This window comes from Bos indicus, chromosome 10 (assembly GCF_029378745.1).
Source record: "Bos indicus isolate NIAB-ARS_2022 breed Sahiwal x Tharparkar chromosome 10, NIAB-ARS_B.indTharparkar_mat_pri_1.0, whole genome shotgun sequence".
In the NCBI taxonomy this organism is placed as follows: Eukaryota; Metazoa; Chordata; class Mammalia; order Artiodactyla; family Bovidae; genus Bos; species Bos indicus.
Genome location: NC_091769.1, coordinates 2,548,501 through 2,568,836, shown reverse-complemented (window position 1 = coordinate 2,568,836; position 20,336 = coordinate 2,548,501). Strand labels below are relative to the sequence as shown.

The following is a 20,336-nucleotide window of genomic DNA, read 5'->3' as shown; positions in this document are numbered from 1 at the left end:
CAATGCTTCACCATTGGTGCCTGGAGCAATTGAATGCAAAGGCATTAGTCAAATGGAAGGACCTCCTCTCCGGACAATGGAAAGGTCCCGACCCATTGTTAACCAGTGGTCGAGGATATGCTTGTGTTTTTCCACAGGACGCAGATTCTCCAATTTGGGTTCCGGACAGATTGATTCGTCATGTCTCAGCCCCTTGGATACCGGACTCCACGGCTGCTACGACCCTGAAAGAGGAAAGGGCCTCCTCTGCCTCCGCTTCCCCCGCCAGCACGCGAGATGCCGCCGACATTGAGACAACTGACTTCAGAGACCTCTGAGGAGCAAGGAACGGATCTGCCCACTGAACAGATGTCTCAGCTTTACATACGGGGCACTACTCCCCCTGATTCCCTGCGCCGCAGAAACATCCCAGGCCGCCTAACTCAGGTGACCCGGAATGCCCCCATACCCACTTGGGGACAAATAAAAACACTCTGCCACCAGGCACGGGGAATGACTTCCTTGCAGGGATCTCCAGCTTCTCCTGAGAAAATGTTTATTGCCATGCTTGCTTTGCTTTCCTGCCAGGTAAGCGCCTCCCCTATTCCAGCTAAGTATTGGGCATATCTCCCAGATCCTCCAACTTTCCAGGTTGTTACCTGGAATAACGAACCTATACGGGTCAACGCAGACCAACCTCAGCTTTTGGGAGCATTCTATACTTCTTACACTAAAGATAAATATCCGGTTAATTTTAATTATACCTTCAGGGGATTAATAGACGATCTTCCTGTTTGCTTTAACTTCCCCAGTAATCCAAAGAGTTTTATTACACCCACTAAAGAAGGGTGCACTGGGGCCTCTACAAAAATAATTATAACAGATTCCTCAAAAATAGATACCCAGTCTTTACATCATCGAGTAGTTTGGGCATTAGTGGCCCACTTGCCCAGGATCCTTGACCCTTATGTGACCCTGTGTTTTACACCCCCTCCCGGTTATCCAAAGTGTTATAAGGTTGCTCCTTCAGATGAAGTGTGGAAGACCACAGATGGTCATACTGGGTATCCGACCTGGACAACTTGTACTTATAGTTCAAGGATTGATTATAGGATACCAGGCGGTGGGAATTATACTATTCAGGACTGGAGCAACCCGAATCCGTGTGAGGATCCATTGATCAAGAAAACATTTGAAGGCAGATTTGAGAATTGGAATAGGATCCCTCTTCCTTGGACTACACAAGCCACTAGATGGCATACTAACCAATTTGTTCCTCCTATGCTGTCTTATACAGCTAAAAGCAAAACCTATTGGCAACCTGAGATTTGGAGAGCCCTCTCTGCTACTGCCGTCATTTCTTTATCTCGCCCAGATAACGATTCCACTTGTTCTGTTTTAGCTTGTTTACCCTCGCCTTATGTTTTCCTTTTTACTAATGACTCCAACAAACTTAATGTACGCATGAATTATTCAGGTGGACCTAACGTGGTAACTTGTGAACAATGTATGCTTTCATCCTGTTTGACCCCTCAATATAATGTTTGCTCTTTTGTGGTGTTACAACGCCCACCCTATCTCATGATACCCGTGACCGTGACCTCCCACTGGTATGACAATAATGGTCTCGCCATGTTACAACAACTGCAAGATTTAATGAGACAATGGTGGTTTGTGGGTCTACTTATTTTGGGAATATCAGCTTTAATAGCAGCAATTACTTCTGTTACTATGGCAGCAATATCATTGACTCAACAGGTGCATACTGCCCAATATGTTGATGCCATGTCTAAAAATAATTCTTTAACTCTAGCAACACAGGAAGCTATAGACAGAAAGTTGGAGATGAGGGTAGACGCCTTGGAAGAGGCAATTATGCACATTGAGACTGAATTACAGGCTTTAAAGGTGAAGATGGCTTTGACATGCCACGCTGATTACAGGTGGATATGCGAGACATCTTGAATGGGAAAAGATTAAAAATCATATCTCAGGTGTTTGGAACAGTTCTGATATTGGCCTGGACTTAGGGAAACTTCATAATCAAATACAGACCTTGGTACACTCTCGACTAGCAGCTAATGACTTTTTTCACACCTGCTCTAACTTTATTTCTGGAAAAAATATTCCGTCTAATATCCTTAGTTATGCTGCCATTGGTGCTCTAATCCTACTTCCCATAATCATTCTTCCTTGTATTGTCAGGATTCTTCGGCAGAGCATTCAGAAGTTCACGACTGAGCTACATCTGGCTGTTTTAAGAAATAAAAAAAGGGGAGAGGTTGGGAGCCAGCGTGAGGCGCTCCGCCCATGGCAAAGGTCATGAGGAAGGAGGCTCGACATATGCAAAGGCAGGATCGAGCCTCAGGAGTCCCGCTGGAAATTCTCGAGCATCTACTCCCATAACCAGAATCTGCCTACTTTACTACTTTGTGCTCTCACCTACACCTCTGACTTTACGGGGGGCTGTCCCCCACCACCTCTTTCGGAGAAGGAGTTAACTTAGAGCTCCAGTTAATAATAATTCCTGGGCGTGACAGGAGTGCTCCAAACTTACAAACTCCTCTGAAGGTTCTCTAGCCCGCCTGACAGGCTTTTCCGGCCACATGTGATTGCTCACAGCCTCCCAACCATGAGAGGCACGAGATGCTTTAAACCTTCTAAAAACAGGTTCCTTAGAGAAGTTAGAAAACCATTAGTATAAGTATAGTGGGCTGATTAGAAATTGTATTGGTGAAGGGTTTCTCATTTGTTGAGCCAATGTTTGCTGCTAAGTCTCCACATCCCCTGCCCTTACACACATTAATGAATATATAGAAGAAATAAGTATTAACCTTTGATATAAATCACATTAGACCTTAGGCTAAGTACATTCTTTCCTTAATTAAAACCCACTACACCCTCACCCTATAGGAATGTAACTTTATTTGGGTGGTGTCTGTTTTAAGAATAATCACCCCTGGAGAAATAAGTGGTGACTGACCGCTGTCACAAGGAGAGGGTCATAAATTGTCAGCAGGCCCCCTGGCCAGAAGATGATGTAACACCCCTAAGACCTCTGTATACATCTGTATACTTTAATAAAAGTCAAGACTGCTGACCCCGCGTGACTTTTGTATAACACCTCAGTGTATAAAAACAGACTCTGGAAAATAAAGAATTGGGATCAGTTGCTTGAAATACTGGTCTCCCCATGTCTCTCTCTCTCTCAAACTCTGGCTGAGTTTCCATCTGGAGCGCGGAGCCCGCCAAGCTTACTAATTTTGCCTGGGCTTCTAAGATCTGACCAGAGAGGCCTCAGTGTCTCCTCTCCTTTGGGAGAACGGAAGGATGCCTGCGGCCTACGTAAGTGGTGCAAGCTTCTTGTCTTGAAGTTTTATTGGTCTCCCGCATAAACCAAGCTACTCAGCCTCTTTTCTCCACTGAATTTTCCTGCTGAGCTATCCTCATTCTACTACTCTTTATATCTCTAGTTAATATTTAATTAAAGCCAGTGTATTTGCTGATGCTGTCTCTCTTTCGAATTTCCCTGGATACACCAGGGCTGGACCCCGGCAAGGAAGCAACAGTTAGACCTGGACATGGAACAACAGACTGGTTCCAAATAGGAAAAGGAGTTCATCAAGGCTGTATATTGTCACTCTGCTTATTTAACTTATATGCAGAGTACATTATGAGAAACGCTGGGCTTGAAAAAACACAAGCTGGAATCAAGATTGCCGGGAGAAATATCAATAACCTCAGATATGCAGATGACACCATGCTTATGGCAGAAAGTGAAGAGGAACTAAAGAGCCTCTTGATGAAAGTGAAAGAGATGAGTGAAAAAATTGGCCTAAAGCTCAACATTCAGAAAACGAAGATCATAGCATCCAGTCCCATCACTTCATGGGAAATAGATGGGGAAATGGTGGAAACAGTGGAAACAGTGTCAGACTTTATTTTTTGGGGCACCAAAATCACTGCAGATGGTGATTGCAGCCATGGAATTAAAAGACACTTACTCCTTGGAAGGAAAGTTATGACCAACCTAGATAGCATATTGAAAAGCAGAGACATTGCTTTGCCAAGAAAGTTCTGTCTAGTCAAGGCTGTGGTTTTTCCAGTAGTCATGTATGGATGTGAGAGTTGGACTGTGAAGAAAGCTGAGTGCTGAAGAATTGATGCTTTTGAACTGTGGTGTTGGAGAGGACTCTTGAGAGTCCCTTGGACTGCAAGGAGATCCAACCAGTCCATTCTAAGGGAGATCAGTCCTGGGTGTTCATTGGAAGGACTGATGCTAAAGCTGAAATTCCAATACTTTGGCCACCTCATGCAAGGAGTTGACTCATTGGAAAAGACCCTGATGCTGGGAGGGATTGGGGGCAGGAGGAGAAGGGGACGACAGAGGATGAGATGGCTGGATGGCATCACTGACTCGATGAACATACTGCTACTGCTAAGTCACTTCAGTCGTGTCCGACTCTGTGCGACCCCATAGATGGCAGCCCACCAGGCTCCCCTGTCCCTGGGATTCTCCAGGCAAGAATACTGGAGTGGGTTGCCATTTCCTTCTCCAATGCATGAAAGTGAAAAGTGAAAGTGAAGTCGCTCAGTCGTATCTGACTCCTAGCAACCCCATGGACTTCAGCCCACCAGGCTCCTCTGTCCATGGGACTTTCCAGACAAGAGTACTGGAGTGGGGTGCCATTGAAAACTCCAGGAGTTGGTGATCAACAGGGAGGCCTGGCATGCTGAGATTCATGGGATGACAAAGAGTCGGACATGACTGAGCGACTGAACTGAACTGAACTGATGCATGTAAGAAAATGACTTCAGAAACTTTTCATTCTTCTTCTTACTCTAAGTTCAAACCAAAATCATACATTTCCTCAAGATATTATAGCACTGACTAGTACCCTATTTCACTTCTTAATCATTTTATTGTCAAAACTACCTGCTTTAGAGTATCTTTGACACAGACATCACTTTCCCTTCTAATTTTTTTTTTCTTTTGGCCTTTACATAGAAACCTAGGCTTAATATAAATTCTTTTCCTACAAAACTCATTAACTCTCCGTTATATAAACATGTTGGTATTCTCTTAGGCAGAGAAGGCAATGGCAACCCACTCCAGTACTCTTGCCTGGAAAATCCCATGGACAGAGGAGCCTGGGGGGCTGCAGTCCACGGGGTCACGAAGAGTCGGACTCAACTGAGTGATTTCACTTTCACTTTTCTCTTTCAGGCATTGGAGAAGGAAATGGCAACCCACTCCAGTGTTCTTACCTAGAGAATCCCAGGGATGGGGGAGCCCAGTGGGCTGCCGTCTATGGGGTCACACAGAGTCGGACACGACTGAAGCAACTTAGCAGCAGCAGCAGCATCCTCTTAGGATCCTGGCCATTTTGAAAATTATCCCAGCAGATCTTCAACAGTAAAGTTTGTAGGCACTTGGTACCTTTCAACATCATCTCCTTTCTTGTTTTTGGAATATGTCACTTTTGGAAATGTGGTGCAGACAACTACTTCTCCTTGATCGACTCATATGATTACTCCTTATAGCATCAAGGTAAAGTTGCTAGTGGGGTTCTCTCTAATCCACTATTGTATATTTTGAAATCTGTCCCTTTCCCAGTATCAGAGGACATAAGACTCAGCTCTGAGCATCCCTCTCTAATTTAGTTCAAATGATATTGTCTCTCAAAGATATTATTTAACCTTAAATAATGTTTAAGGTTAACGGTTAATGTTTAAGGTTAATAAATGTTTTCAAACTCAGTCTAATAAAACTTGACCATTAACATTCCAACTTGAAAATTGACACATAAATCCAACACCACAAACAGACGTTTATAAGCAATCTCATATTATAGAAATTGAATAGTTTCACTGAACAGGTCAGGGTTTTTGAGTAAAAACAGATGAAAAGATTGAAGCGATTGAATTGAAGGGTCTGTTTACAGAGGAGAAGGCAGGGTTAGAAAAAAAACAAGGGAGAATGAAGCACCTGAGGACTTGCCAGCACAGGAAGCTTCTGCCTCCCCTAGACCCAAAGGAACAAGAAGATGCTGGAAACCACAAAATCCCAGCGACAGGAGAGACTTATCTGACAGGAGCTAACCAACTGCAGGAGAGAGTTATCCGACAGAAAGTACGACTTCTAGCAAAGGATGGAAGACACAGGGAGCCTACCTGTGACCAGGCAGAGTGTGTGCATTCTTAGTTGTGTCCGACTCTCTGTGACCCCATGTACTGGGCCCGCCAGGCTTCTCTATCCATGGAATTTTCCCGGCAGGAATACTGGAATGGGTTGTCATTTCTTCCTCCAGGGGATCTTCCCGACCCAGGGATCCAGCAGAAAGGCAGATTTGTTACCACTGTGCCACCTGGAAGAAGACAGGCATAGGGAAGTAACTTCTCAGCTCTCTACCCTCTCACCTTCCTATTTCTTGCTATTGCCTCCCAGTAGCCAAACCCAGCACGAAGTCAGAGGACATAAAAGCCAGCATCCTGGGTAGAAACGAGAGTGATCAGTAGAGTCAAGAACTATCCATCATAGTGACCTTCACAGTAGCTTACTGAAATTTAAGACACAGCATTGAATTTTAGATATAGTTACATACGTTTATCAGTGCAAATGAAAAGATTGCTCTTTTAAAAGATACTTTATTGACTCAATATTATTAGCTGTAGTGGAAAGAGGTGTAAATGGTGAGCACTTTAGTTCCAGTCTTGGCTACAGTGTGGCTGAGGATATTACCAAAATTGAAAAGGATCAGATAAAAAATAAAATAAGGAAGTGGAGGGGAAAATAGCACACCTTTTGGAGACTTAGGTACTTCAAGAATTCTGGGAGGAAAGGAAAATTCCCAGGCAAATCAGTGGTTAGGACTCAGGGCTTTCATTGCCATGGGCCTGGGTTAGACCCCTGATAGGGAAATTATTAATATCCTGTAAGCCTCACAACATGGTCAGGAAAAAAAAGAATTTTGGGTGCAGAGAGGTGGGTCCTGAGTACATGCCACAGTTCCTCCTCATAATTTGTTTAGTGGTCTGTACACAAGGATTTCCAGTAGTCATGTATGGATGTGAGAGTTGGACTGTGAAGAAGGCTGAGCGCTGAAGAATTGATGCTTTTGAACTGTGGTGTTGGAGAAGACTCTTGAGAGTCCCTTGGACTGCAAGGAGATCCAACCAGTCCATCCTAAAGGAGATCAGTCCTGGGTGTTCATTCGAAGAACTGATGTTGAAGCTGAAACTCCAATTCTTTGGCCACCTGATGTGAAGAACTGACTCACTGGAAACGACCCTGATGCTGGGAAAGATTGAAGGTGGGAGGAGAAGGGGACGACAGAAGATGAGATGGCTGGACGGCATCACCGACTTGATGGACATGGTTTTGGGTGGACTCGGGGAGTTGGTGATGGACAGGGAGGCCTGGCGTGCTGCAGTCCATGGGTCTGCAGAGTCGGACACGACTGAGTGACTGAACTGAACTGAACACAAGGGATACTACAGAGAATCTATACAGCCACCTTGCCCAAGTGGTCTCCCCATTTGACTTGAGTTTCCTCTCTCTTCGTTTCTGAGAAGGAATCCAAACATCAGTATATAGTATGTTCCTTATGTGTCATCAATATTCTGTATACACACATTTATTGGGTTACCTTTGGCTGTGGAAACAACATAAAGCACATAACTGCAAGGTATGCGAAGGCAGTAAAGAAGCTTAGTCAAAGGAAGGCTCTGGGCAAGCTCCCTCTTCAACCAAAGCCTCTAGGCATTACCAAGATCCCTTCTGCCTCAGGGGAGAAAGACAGGCTTTCGTCACAAATATAACTAAAATATACAAATGTTTCAGTGCCAAAGAGTCAAAGTCTGCAACCAGTATCACTCCAGTCCCTCAGCGGCCAGATGCACATCAGTACAATGTGTTATGACAGAAGAGCCCAAGCTTCAAGTGTTCCTTCCCATCAGGGAATTCTTTAGATTTTCCCAAAGACCTGTTTTCAGTCAGACCTCTCCCTTAACCTGTGGGCAACAGGTTCTTCACCGGTGGGGGGGTGGGGGTGGGGAGGGGGGGAGGTGTGTGGGAAATCATGAACTTTGTGATTTCTTAAATTCTTTCCAACCCTAAAATCATCTTGAGAACGTGCCACTTAAGCGTGCCATTTAAATGCACTTTTTCTTTCATGTCTGTAATGCTTGCGATTGGTTTGAAAACGCCATGAAACACCGCCATCTAGTGGATACAGGAAGTAATACCAGTGACAATTAATACAAACAAAAGGAAATTTCACTAGGAGAAAGTAATCTTATAGAACGTTCCACGTGATATATATATATATTTTTAATACATTGTGGGCCCCTTCGAGATTCCTTCCCCCGCCCCAGTGAGAAAGCCACATGTACCAAAATTCTACATACAATTTCAGGGAACATAATGGCCCTCTCCAGACTTCTCCAATCATGCAAGAGCCACAGTTTAATAGGCGCCTGTACTGTTTGCATTATTTCAGCCACTGGGAAAATTTGAAACGATCCTGTAATCATCAGGAATCAGAAGATGCTATAACAGATCTATGTCTCCCTTAAAAAAATAATAATAACCGTAATTCAAACCTCCTTGTTATTGGGAGGAATACTTCATTGTATTAGGGCTGGTAGGAGGCAGGGTCCCATTTTCCATGGCAGAAGAGGCCAGAACCTCCCGCTTCCTACTCTTTGACAGGAAGGGTACCTGCTTGGCCAGGAATTTGATCCCACCAACTTTCATTCTTGAGAGGGTGTGGCAAAGATACAGGGGAGACGGGAAAAATCACTGAAGGAAGAAGTGGGATCTAGTATTGTCAGTGTCCCGTAGCAGCAAAGCCAGGAGTAAAATCCTGGACTGATCTTTCTTTGGCTGGAACTCCATCTACCCACTCCCCTGGCCATTTCCATATCTGGTTATTCAATCTCATCAGTTCTCTAAACTCTTTGTTTTGACGTGTGTGTACGAAGTTGCTTCAGTTGTGTCTGACTCTTTTCAACTCTGTGAACTGTAGCCAGTCAGGCTCCTCTGTCCATGGGATTATCCAGGTAATAATACTGGACTGGGTTGCCATGCCCTCCTCCAAGGGATCTTCCCCGCTCAGGGATCAAACCCGCATCTCTTGTCTCCTGCATTGGCAGGCATGTTCTTTACCACTAGTGCCACCTCGGAAGTCCCTTTGTTTTGACATCCTGTAAATCCTTTTACCAGAGAAGGCAATGGCACCCCACTCCAGTACTCTTGCCTGGAAAAATCCCATGGACGGAGGAGCCTGGTAGGCACGACTGAGCGACTTCACTTTCACTTGTCACTTTCATGCATTGGAGAAGGAAATGGCAACCCACTCCAGTATTCTTGCCTGGAGAATCGCAGGGACAGAGGAGCCTAGTGGGCTGCTGTCTATGGGGTCGCACAGAGTCAGACACGACTGAAGTGACTTAGCAGCAGCAGCAGCAGCAGCAAATCCTTTTACAGTATAAGCAGAAAGTTACACAGAAGCTTTTGATTGATCAGATCAGATCAGATCAGTCGCTCAGTCATGTCTGACTCTTTGCGACCCCATGAATCACAGCACGCCAGGCCTCCCTGTCTATCACCAACTCCTGGAGTTCACTCAGACTCACGTCCATAGAGTCAGCGATGCCATCCAGCCATCTCATCCTCTGTCGTCCCCTTCTCCTCCTGCCCCCAATCCCTCCCAGCATCAGAGTCTTTTCCAATGAGTCAACTCTTCGCATGAGGTGGCCAAAGTACTGGAGTTTCAGCTTTAGCATCATTCCTTCCAAAGAAATCCCAGGGCTGATCTCCTTCAGAATGGACTGGTTGGATCTCCTTGCAGGCCAAGGGACTCTCAAGAGTCTTCTCCAACACCACAGTTCAAAAGCATCAATTCTTCGGCACTCAGCCTTCTTCACAGTCCAACTCTCACATCCATACATGACCACAGGAAAAACCATAGCCTTGACTAGATGGACCTTTGTTGGCAAAGTAATGTCTCTGCTTTTGAACATGCTATCTAGGTTGGTCATAACTTTCCTTCCAAGGAGTAAGCGTCTTTTAATTTCATGGCTGCAGTCACCATCTGCAGTGATTTTGGAGCCCAGAAAAATAAAGTCTGGCACTGTTTCCACTGTTTCCCCATCCAAATTCTTAGAGGTGACCCAAAAGGTAACTTTCATTCAATGCAACATATTTTATCATTTACTTACCAGCACTTCTACTTTGTACTTTTCAGTGTGTAAGTTTTTCCACATCTCTTGCAAGTTATTCCTAGGTATTTTATATTTTTAATGTTATTGGTATGCCATTTCATTTAATTTACAATTGTTTGTTGTTAATAGCAATACATTTTTAATACTGACCTTGTACCCTGCAACCTCATTAAACTCACTAATTCTAGTAGCTTTTGGTAGTGGATAGCTAATAATTTTGCTTTCCCCAGAATCCTTACTCTAGTAATATTACTTTGATATTCCTTTAGAGAGCCATTTCTCTTCTATTCTTGGCCCATGTGTTTGGGGTGAATATTTTACACAGATTTGGCCAATTAGCATAGTAATTGGTGGAATGAGAAGCACATGACCAACTGACCCAGTGAGAATCGATCCTGGAACTTATGAGGAAGCTAGTGAGAAAACATTGTATTTTCTAGCTGGTTTAAAGTAGGATGTTACTCGTTTATAATTTAAGTCTATTGTGGTAAGAGAACATTGCATATTTGAATCATTTTTAAATTTATTGAGATTTTTAAAGATAAAACTATCTTATGATCCAGCAACCCCACTTCTGATATATTAAAAAAATTGAAATCAGGATCTCAAAGAGATATGTGCAGTCTATGAATAACTGTATCATTATTTACAATAGCAAGATACAGAAACAACCTATCCACAGATTTCTATCCACAGATAAATGGATAAATAAAATGTTGTCCATCTTAGAGTGAAGTATTATTCAGCCTTGAAAAAAAGGGGGAAACTCTGCCAAACACATCATGAATGAACCTGGAGAACATTATGCTAAATAAAATAAACTAGTAACAGGAGGATAAATACTGCATCATTCCACTTTATATCTACAGTAGACAAAATCATAGAGAATACAATGATTGCCAGGGACTAGGTGGGGAATGGGAATTGCAGATAAGTTCTACAAATATACTATACAACACCGTGCCTGTAGTTAACATGATTGTATTGTGCATTTAAGAATTTGTTGAGGGTAGACCCCAAGTGAAGTGCTCTTACCACATTTATAAAATCAATTAATAAATAAATGTATTGAGATTTGTGTCATGACCCATAAAGTGGTCTGTCATGATAAATATTCTGCGTGCACTTGAACAGTGTATATTCTGCTGCTGTTGGGTGATAAGTTCTGTAAATACTAATTAGGTCAAGTTGGTTGATATGCCTCTTTAAGTCTACAATATATTTGCCGATTTTGTCTACTGTATCAGTTACTGAGAGGTATTGAAATCTGACAATACTATGAACTTACCCTTTCAGTTTTATCACTTTTCACTTAAGTATTTTGAAACTCTTTCAATTAGGTGACTAAATATTTAGCATTATTATGCCAATTGATTCTATTATTACTGTCTTTATCCCCTGTTTATAGTCTTTGTTCAAAAAATGCCATAATGGTGGCTCAGAGGTTAAAGTGTCTGCCTCCAATGCAGGAGACTGGGTTCAATCCCTGGGTCGGAAGATCCCCTGGAGAAGGAAATGGTAACCCACTCCAGTATTCTTGCCTGGAGAATCCCATGGACAGAGGTGCCTGGTAGGCTACAGTCCATGGGGTCGCAAAGAGTCGGACACGACTGAGCGACTTCACTTTCATGACTTCACTTTCATGACTTCACTATAGTCTTTGTTCTGAATACTACTGCCCTTCTAGTTTTTTTTTTTTTTTTTAACTAATAGTAACATGGTATAACTTCTTTCATTTTTTAAAACTTTTAACCTATTTGTGTCTTCATTTTTAAAGTACAGTTCTTATAGGCATCATGTAATTGAGTCTTTTTTTAATCCAGTCTGACAAGCTTTCCCTTTTAACTGGGATTGTGAGGCAATATGATTATTGATGTTTTTAGGTCTATCATCTCATTATTTGTTTTCTGTTTATTTGGTTTCTATTTGCTATTTTTGTGTGTTCTTTCTTTTTCCCTCTTTTCTGCCTTCTTTTGTATTTTTACCAGTTTGGCTAGTGGGAAGAGATACTATTCCTGGCCAAGCACCATCTCCTTTAGTCCTTTCAGAGAACTCCTTGCATCGGGTAATCTCTGTGCATGCACTGAGGCGCGCTCTGATGGGGACTGCAGGGAGCCTACCGACAGGCTTCTGGGCCTCACCTCTATACAGTCCTACCCTCTCTATTCTGCTCTAGGAACTCTAGCTGCTCGGGTTTCCCCACTCTAACCTCCGTCTCCTCAACTCAGAAACTCTCAACTTCTGCTCCAGTTGCCCTCCCTGGGCCACAGCTTGGAAATGCTCTGAGGCAGTTAAACTCGGGCAATTGTAGGGCTCACCTTGTTTCCATGTCTCAGGGATTACTGTCCTTCACCTGATGCTCAGTGTCTTGAAAACGGCAACTTCATGTATTTTGTCTTTTTTTTTTTTTAATGTTTCAGGAAAAAAAGTAAAGGTCCATGTTACTCCCAATCTTAGAGGTGAAACTCACTATCCAATTTCTAAAAATTACCCTAAAATACCAATAATCAAGACTTCAGTATTGGTGATGGGACAGATACATAAACCAATGGGACATAATAGAGAGTTCTGAAATACAGCCAAAGAAATAGGCAAACTTATTTTTGTTAAAGGCACAAAGACAATAAAGATTAAAGTCTTTATGGTGTTGGAACCACCGGACATTCATATGCATTAAAAATGAACCTCAACCTAAATATCACAACTTGCACAAAAATTAACCCCAAATGGGTCATGAATCTAAATATAAAGCTACAGAACTTTTAGAAGGAAACAGGAGAAAATCTTCATGACTAAGGATTAGGTAAAGGAATTCTGAGAAATGACACCTAAATCATGATTCATAAAAGAAGAAAAACTGATTAATTATACTTCATCACAATTTAAAAATACAAAAAAAACAAAACCCACTACTGTTAAGAGAATTAAAAGACAAGCTACAAATAAAGGGAAAAATTAATCACATATCTGACAAAGAACTTGTATTATAAAAGCATAATGAAAGCCTCAGACTCAACAGTAAGAAAACAAACCCATTTAATTTTTAGTCAACACACTTGGACACTCACTTCACCAAACAGGACGTATGGATGATGGCTAGAGGCTGGATGTTTGTGTGCCCCCAAAATTCTTCTTTTGAAATTCTAATGTCCAATGTGATGATACTAGAAATATTCCTGGGGCCTTTGGTAGGTGGTTAGGTGATGAAGGCTGAGCCCTCATGAACAGGATCAGTGCTTTAATAAAAGAGGCCCCAGAGAGCTTGCTTATCCCCTTCTAACATGTGAGGACACAGCAAGTGGTCAGCAGCCTGCAACCAGGAAGAGGGCTTGCACACGTGGCACCTTGATCTTGGCCTTCCAGCCTCAGAACTGTGAGAAATAAATTTTGGTTGTTTACAAGCCACACAGTTTGTAATATTTTATTTTACCAACCTGAACAGACTAAGAGAGCACATGAAAAGATGGCAAACAGTAACAGTCATTAGAGAGCTACAACTTAAAACGATGATCAGATACTATTGCACATAGCATGGTAGAAATAAATGTATTAGCAACAGTAAGTGCTGTTAAGTATGCAGAGCAACCAGGAGCTCTTACAGGAATGCAAAATGGTATAGCCACACTGGAAAATGCTTTGGCAGCTTCTTATAAAATAAAACATAAACTTACCATGTGATCCAGCAATTCCAGTCCTGGGTATTTACTCAAGAAATGGAAACATATTTCACACAAAATACTGTACACAAATGTTTAGCTGTTCTACTTATAAAAATGGAAATAAAAAATGGAAAACAACCTACATACCCTTTGACAAATAAATGGTTAAAAATAAAATGCAGTACATTCTATGCAATGGAATACTATTTGCAATAAAAAGAAATAAACTTTGATATACACAACTTGGATCATTCTTAAAGGCATTGAGATGAGTGAAAAAAAAAGACTCAAAAGGTTACATGTTGTATAATTTTTTTATATATTCTCAAAAGGAAAAAACTAGAATGTTAGTGAATAGACCAATGGCTGGCAGGGGTTAAAGGTGGGAGGAGTATGTAACTACAAAAGGATAGCATGAGGGAATTCTGGAGGTGATGGACCTGTATCCTCGTTGTGGTATAGATTACATATATCTATACATGCATGAAAACTCATGAGCTATATATCTAAGAAACATTTGATTTTACTGTTTGTTAATTTTAAAAGTTAAACTGCTGTTATTCAGACACTTTGCAACCCCAAGGACTGCAGCATGCCAGGTTTCCCTGTCCTTCACTATCTCCTGGAGATTGCTCAAACTCATGTCCCTTGAGTTGGTGATGCCATCCAGTTATCTCATCCTTTGTCATCCCCTTCTCCTCCTGTCCTCAATCTTTCATCAGGATCTTTTCCAGTGAGTTGTCTCAGCATCAGGTGGCCAAAGTATTGGAGCTTCAGCTTCAGCATCAGTCCTTCCAATGAATATTCAGGGTTGATTCCCATTAGAGGGTTTGATCTCCTTGCTGTTTAAAGAGACTCTCAAGAGTCTTCTCCAACACCACAATTAAAAAGCATCAATTCTCCAGTGCTCAGCCTTCTTTATGGTCCAACTCTCACATCCATACAGGACTACTGGAAAAACTATAGCTTTGACTCTATGGACCTTTGTTAGCAAAGTGATATTTCTGCTTTTCTGATACACTGTCTGGGTTTGTCATAACTTTTTTCCTAAGGAGCAAGTGTCTTTTAATTTCATGGCTGCAGTCAATATCCACAGTGATTTTGGAGCCCAAGAAAATAAAGTCTGTCACTGTTTCCATTTTCCCCCCATCTATTTGCCATGAAGTGATGGGACTGGATGCTATGATCATAGTTTTTTGAACATTAAGTTTTAAGCCAGCTTTTTCACTCTCCTCTTTCACCTTCATCTTTATTTAGTTCCTCTTCACTTTCTGCCATAAAGGTGGTATCATCTGCATATCTGGTTATTGTTATAGTTTCTTTAAAAAAAGAACTTTACAGTAAAGCTAACACTAAATGATGACAAAACTAATTGGCCAAACAGATATTCTGAGAAAGGCATTCCAGGTAGAGTGAGGAAAGAAAACTAGTCTCTGATGCTGGAAGGTACCTGATATTGAAGGAACAGTGAAGAGGTCAATGTGGCTAAAGTGGAATGAGTAGAGGAGGAGAGCAGAGGAGAGATGATCAGAGAAGTAATAGGGGACCAGATCATAAAAGGGGACCAGATCATTATGCCATTATAAGGACTTTGGCTTTGAGTGAATCAGGGAGCCAATGCAGGGTTTTGAGCAAACAGAATAACACAAATTGATTCAATGCTTTTAAAGACTGATTCTGTGTTGAAAATAGACTGGTAGCATGAGGAAGGGGTAGAAAAGAGAAGACGTCTTAGGAATGAAGGTGGCTCAGTCCAGAGTAGTTGTGACACACGTGGTGAGAAACAGCTGGAGTCTAGACATATTTTGAAACTGAACCCAAGAAAACTTTCCCATGGATTGGACTGAGAGAAATAAAGCAATCACATATAACTCCAAGTTTTCTGGTTTGAACAACTAAAAGAATGAAAGTGGCATTAATCAAAAACAGGACAACTTTAAGTGGAACAGATGTGGTGAAAGAATTGTGGCTAAATTTTGAATATACCGAATTTGAGATTTTATTAGACAGCCAAGTAGAAAGTTATATTTGGCTAGAAAGACCACGATGCAGCCAGTGGCCCTGGCCACCCTGCCTGCGCTGTGTGGGCCTCTGGGCAGACAGCAATCATGGAGATTTCAGCAGCACAGTGAGGATCTGAGTATGAGAAGCGCACTCAGACGAAGACGTGTGGTCACCTGTGAAGTGTGTGTCCAGTTTTTCACTCTGGTGTTGATTCAGGTGTAAAGTTCATTTGACTTATTTCTCAACATTTTCTCTGTCTCGGGATGTAAGATGTTAAATGGTGAAGAATGAGTCTCTGAGAACAAATTCTTAAATGAACACATCTTTCCTTGAAGTACTCAATTGAGATTATGCTTTCCTTACTGTTTATCTTTGCTGTAATTGGTAGAGTGAGGCTGGATACAATGGCACAGTACCTAATGCATTGTCTTGAGAACACAAGGTGGACAGCTACATAGCCTATTAATAATCAGAAGATTTTATGTTAAAACATGTCTTGGGATTTTTCTCATGCCCCTATCATAATAAGGTAATTTTTTCTAAGGAAAGGTACTGATATGAGGCCATCACCTTCTACTGCAATTTAGTATTCTTCAAAGTGTATGAAATTCATTAATATCTCAAGGGATAATTGTTGATCATTGATAATGTCAGAAATAACAAAATCTAAATGATTTAATAGAATTTCATTTAATAAGTATATTTAAAGTTCATCTCTCTCAAAAAAAACAGCATTTTAATTACATTCAAATTGTGTTCATCTTAAATATCAACAAACTCATTATTTACATACAGGGATAGATATTAGAAAACAGGTGGAAATTGAAACAAGTTCTATTTTTTAGAAGTTCTTACTTCCAGATTAGAATACTGTGAACTGCTAAATATATACCTAAATAAATGTATACATTATCAGAAAACCACAACTTGCTCTAATAGGAAAAGAACTGTAATATACATATAGTGGAACATAATTCACACAGGCTCAATTTACAGGTATGTTTCAAAGTATAAAACAAACAAAATTCCAGTAACTACAAGTACAGGCAAAAGTTACGGCCGGCATTTTAAACTAATGCCCCAACATACAATGCTTTCCCAGAGAAAGTAGAGAAGAGTGCCCAAAATTTTATGTTGATGAATGACTTTTCACTTCTTTATTTTTAAATAAAGAAGCAGAGCACTTACTCTTTTGTGTTTAAATTAGTTTCATGTTGGTTTTTGTTACATAGCAATGACCCTAATGCATCATGAGAAGTGCTATCAAACCTGTTTCACTTAAAACTCAGTAACCAAGACATTTCTTTCATTTCTCCATGAACTTCCATTTCCCTTCAGAAAGCCTCTAAGGAAATTTTATAGACAACTGTGGTAAAAGAGATCAAACCAAATAATTCTGAGATGGCAAAGAAATGCCAAGAGTTGGCACTAACATGGGTTTACAAACAGTTACTCTCCGTTTATTAAACCACAAATGCAACAACAAAAAAAAAAAGAGTGAGAGAGAAATCTTACCTGGAAACATAAGTAGGATAAAAGGTACTAGAAAACATTGTGTTTTGTTTGGGAGCTTCAGTTTGGAAAACATATAGAAACCAAGTTACCATTAACTGTTACAAGCATTTTTTTTTTTTTCCAACTTGTATAACTTGCTTAAATTTTTAACTTGTCTAAATAAAGTTTCTCTAGCCAAAACAAAGAGTTCATAATCACTGTTTTTGTATCAGAGATAAGTGAAGATTGTCATGTAGGAGAAAGGATGGTTTGGACACATCAGGTTAATAGAGGTAGCACCTCTATTAAGCACTTAATCTGATCTGATTCAAGTCAGGAAGGAATTCTGCCTTTCTTCAGTTTTTACTGTGTTTCATATAGTTGCAGAAAAAGAAGATTCTTTCTTCTTCCTTTTTTTTTTTTTTCCTTAATGTACTTCAGGTTAAAAATGGCAGAATGAATAGTCCTTAATTAGCACACACTTTTTTAAAGGGACATTTTTAGATTTTGGTCATTTGCTTTTCTTTGCTTGTTTTTAATGATAAATCTTTAGAGTTGACTCTTCTATAAGAGTGCTCAGGTGGACAGATAAAATCAGACCTTTCTTAAAAGTAAACAATTTATCTTGCATTAAAACAAATCACCAATTAGAGATCTAAGTCAGTGTTTCAAACAAATGTTTAACTTCAAAGTAAATATGTTAACTGCTGCTGTGTTAAATAAAGAAACAACTATTTCATTCAATTATAAACATATTAACAAACATATAATCATTCCCTATGATCACTATAAAAATTAAATTATCCTTTTCTCTTTTATATGAAGATGGTGGTCCTCAAGCAACACTTTCAACCAGAAAAGCTCATTCATAACACAACCCCATCTCAGTTTTTGGACGTCAGTGCATTCAGTGGTTATAAGGAGGCATGTTGTTCTTCTGAAGCTAAGAGTTCTGGAAGGGTTAAAAACAAAAAAAGAAGAAAAAAAAAAGAAAATATAAATAATCTGAAAATTTCCTTAATGATAACAAATAATACCTGTACTCAAAGTTAAGTATGGTATAACCTGAATATTAATCAGTTGTGGTTTTTTCTCCCAATGGAAGGCGTTCCCATAACTGGAGCAACTGTTCACCAACTTGAGGTTCTAGTTCCTAGATAAACCAAAAGTCACAATAAACATAAAAACAACTAGATTGAAACCTATACTGATAAAAATGTAAGAAAATCAAATTTCATATTTCTACTAAAATCATGTGTTATGCCTTCACTGCTCTAATGCTTTTCATGAAGATTTAGAGTTGACTTCCTGACATCCAAGATTGCAGTTAACCTGCAAATATTACAACTACCCATGACAAAATGGTGAAAAATTTCTGGGGAGTTCTTCTGGAATTTTTTCTCCCAGGAAATAGTGAATTTTGTTTTCATGAAAATTTAGCAAAAGTACTCAGCTTTTGTACTTCCAAAGGTTTATGTTAATACTTAGCATATTAGATGTTTGCGTTTTTTCCCTCAAGAAACCATCTTAGATACTATATAATACTCTTAAGGAATGAAATTTATTTCAAAATTATTATCAAATAAAAATTAAAATATTCTTACATATTGAAAAGAATGTCATTTATTGTCCTCTTGTGACATCATATGCACTTAAAAAGAACCTTAACAGTTTTCAAGTGGTTATTTGAACAGTCACACTTGTTCAGATGAAGTATTAGATGTAGCCTTAGCAAGACTAGATAACTCTCTAAATAGATTCTCTGAATCTATTTTCTCCTACAAAAAACTTGGTCAATAACTTATTTTAGGCTTAAGAATTGAACTACCTCATATAAAGAAGCTAGCACAGTCATCAATATATATGTTAATTCCCATCACCTTAACTAGTTTAAAATGCCTATCAGCAGTATCATGAAGGCAAAGCATAACAGAAATAAAAAAAGCCACAAAAATATAAAATTGCTATTTATACCATTAGTTAAATCCATAAAGAACTTAGATACTGTTCTTATCCTTAGACTTTAGTGAAATTACTTCAGAATTACACTAGGTTTTGATCATATTAAGTTAGTTAGACAATAGGAACCTCCAAGAACTGACGTGAAAGATTATATATACAATGACAGAGCAAAGTCAGGTTTACAAAATGATAAAAAAAAAAAAAAAAAGAGCTCTGTTAGGCACTTTGCAAGTAGGTTTTTAATTAACTCTTCTACAAATTTGAACCATTATCTTCCCATGTGCACATGGAATATACAATTTGTATTCTTGCATTTGTTCCTCAAACAAATCACTGAATAACAGCCAAACAAAACAGTGGAAGAAAAATATTAAATGCCATCATATACCTGCCCATCTCTGCTTATCTGGACTTTCTTGTTGTCATTCCAAGGATTGAGTAAATGGTGTGCAAACTGAAAGGGAAGACTTTCTTTCCGTATCCACTCCACCTTAAACACTCCTCCTAGTCCAGCTGAGCCCCAATCCTGACTCTTCTCCCTTCCTATCTCAGAAGACATTCTAGAAAATCCCTGTGAATAAAATGAGGGAAAAGGGGTGGATGATATTAAGACCTCTGAATTCAATTTATCTGAGAAAGCCCTGAAGTTTTGTACTTTTAAGGTAACAATGTAATATAAAAATAATAGATACCTAACAAAATTCCAGAAAGCTACTCATTAAGCATTTCTTATAAAAAGATGAATTAAAAAATTTTAGAGGAAAGACCGATTTCAGCTTTCTAATGTAATTTAAATACAAACACATATTTTCTAAATAATGTATCATAGTTCTAAACCCACATTTATTCCATTACCTTATGAATACAATGTAACTTCTAGGTTTTTAGTTCAAAAATGATAATTATATCAAATAATAAATCCGTTATTTTATAAATACAGATATACATTAAGTCAAGCTGAGTTAAGAAACACACTTAGTTTCTGATGGTCAGACTAATCTCTTTGGCACT

General features: G+C 39.8%; 2 protein-coding genes across 4 annotated transcripts in view; one reads left to right on the top strand and one right to left on the bottom strand.

Annotated features, from left to right (window-relative positions):
* Nucleotides 1-276: 276 nt before the first annotated feature.
* Nucleotides 277-1,944, top strand: LOC109564590 (endogenous retrovirus group K member 19 Env polyprotein-like). The gene has a single exon (XM_019967999.2). The coding sequence runs from the start codon at nucleotides 277-279 to the stop codon at nucleotides 1,942-1,944; it is 1,668 nt and encodes a 555-aa protein (XP_019823558.2).
* A 14,596-nt stretch (nucleotides 1,945-16,540) lies between these two features.
* YTHDC2 (YTH N6-methyladenosine RNA binding protein C2) overlaps nucleotides 16,541-20,336 on the bottom strand; it is a 118,919-nt gene continuing 115,123 nt past the window's right edge. For all 3 annotated transcript variants that reach the window (XM_070796820.1, XM_019968019.2, XM_019968020.2), the window contains 3 exons: nucleotides 19,714-19,896; nucleotides 18,429-18,516; nucleotides 16,541-18,315 (listed from right to left, as the gene is read on the bottom strand). In XM_070796820.1, coding sequence (XP_070652921.1) covers nucleotides 18,436-18,516; nucleotides 19,714-19,896 — 264 coding nt within the window. In that variant the 3' untranslated portion in view covers nucleotides 16,541-18,315; nucleotides 18,429-18,435. The remainder of the gene's footprint in view (nucleotides 18,316-18,428; nucleotides 18,517-19,713; nucleotides 19,897-20,336) is intronic.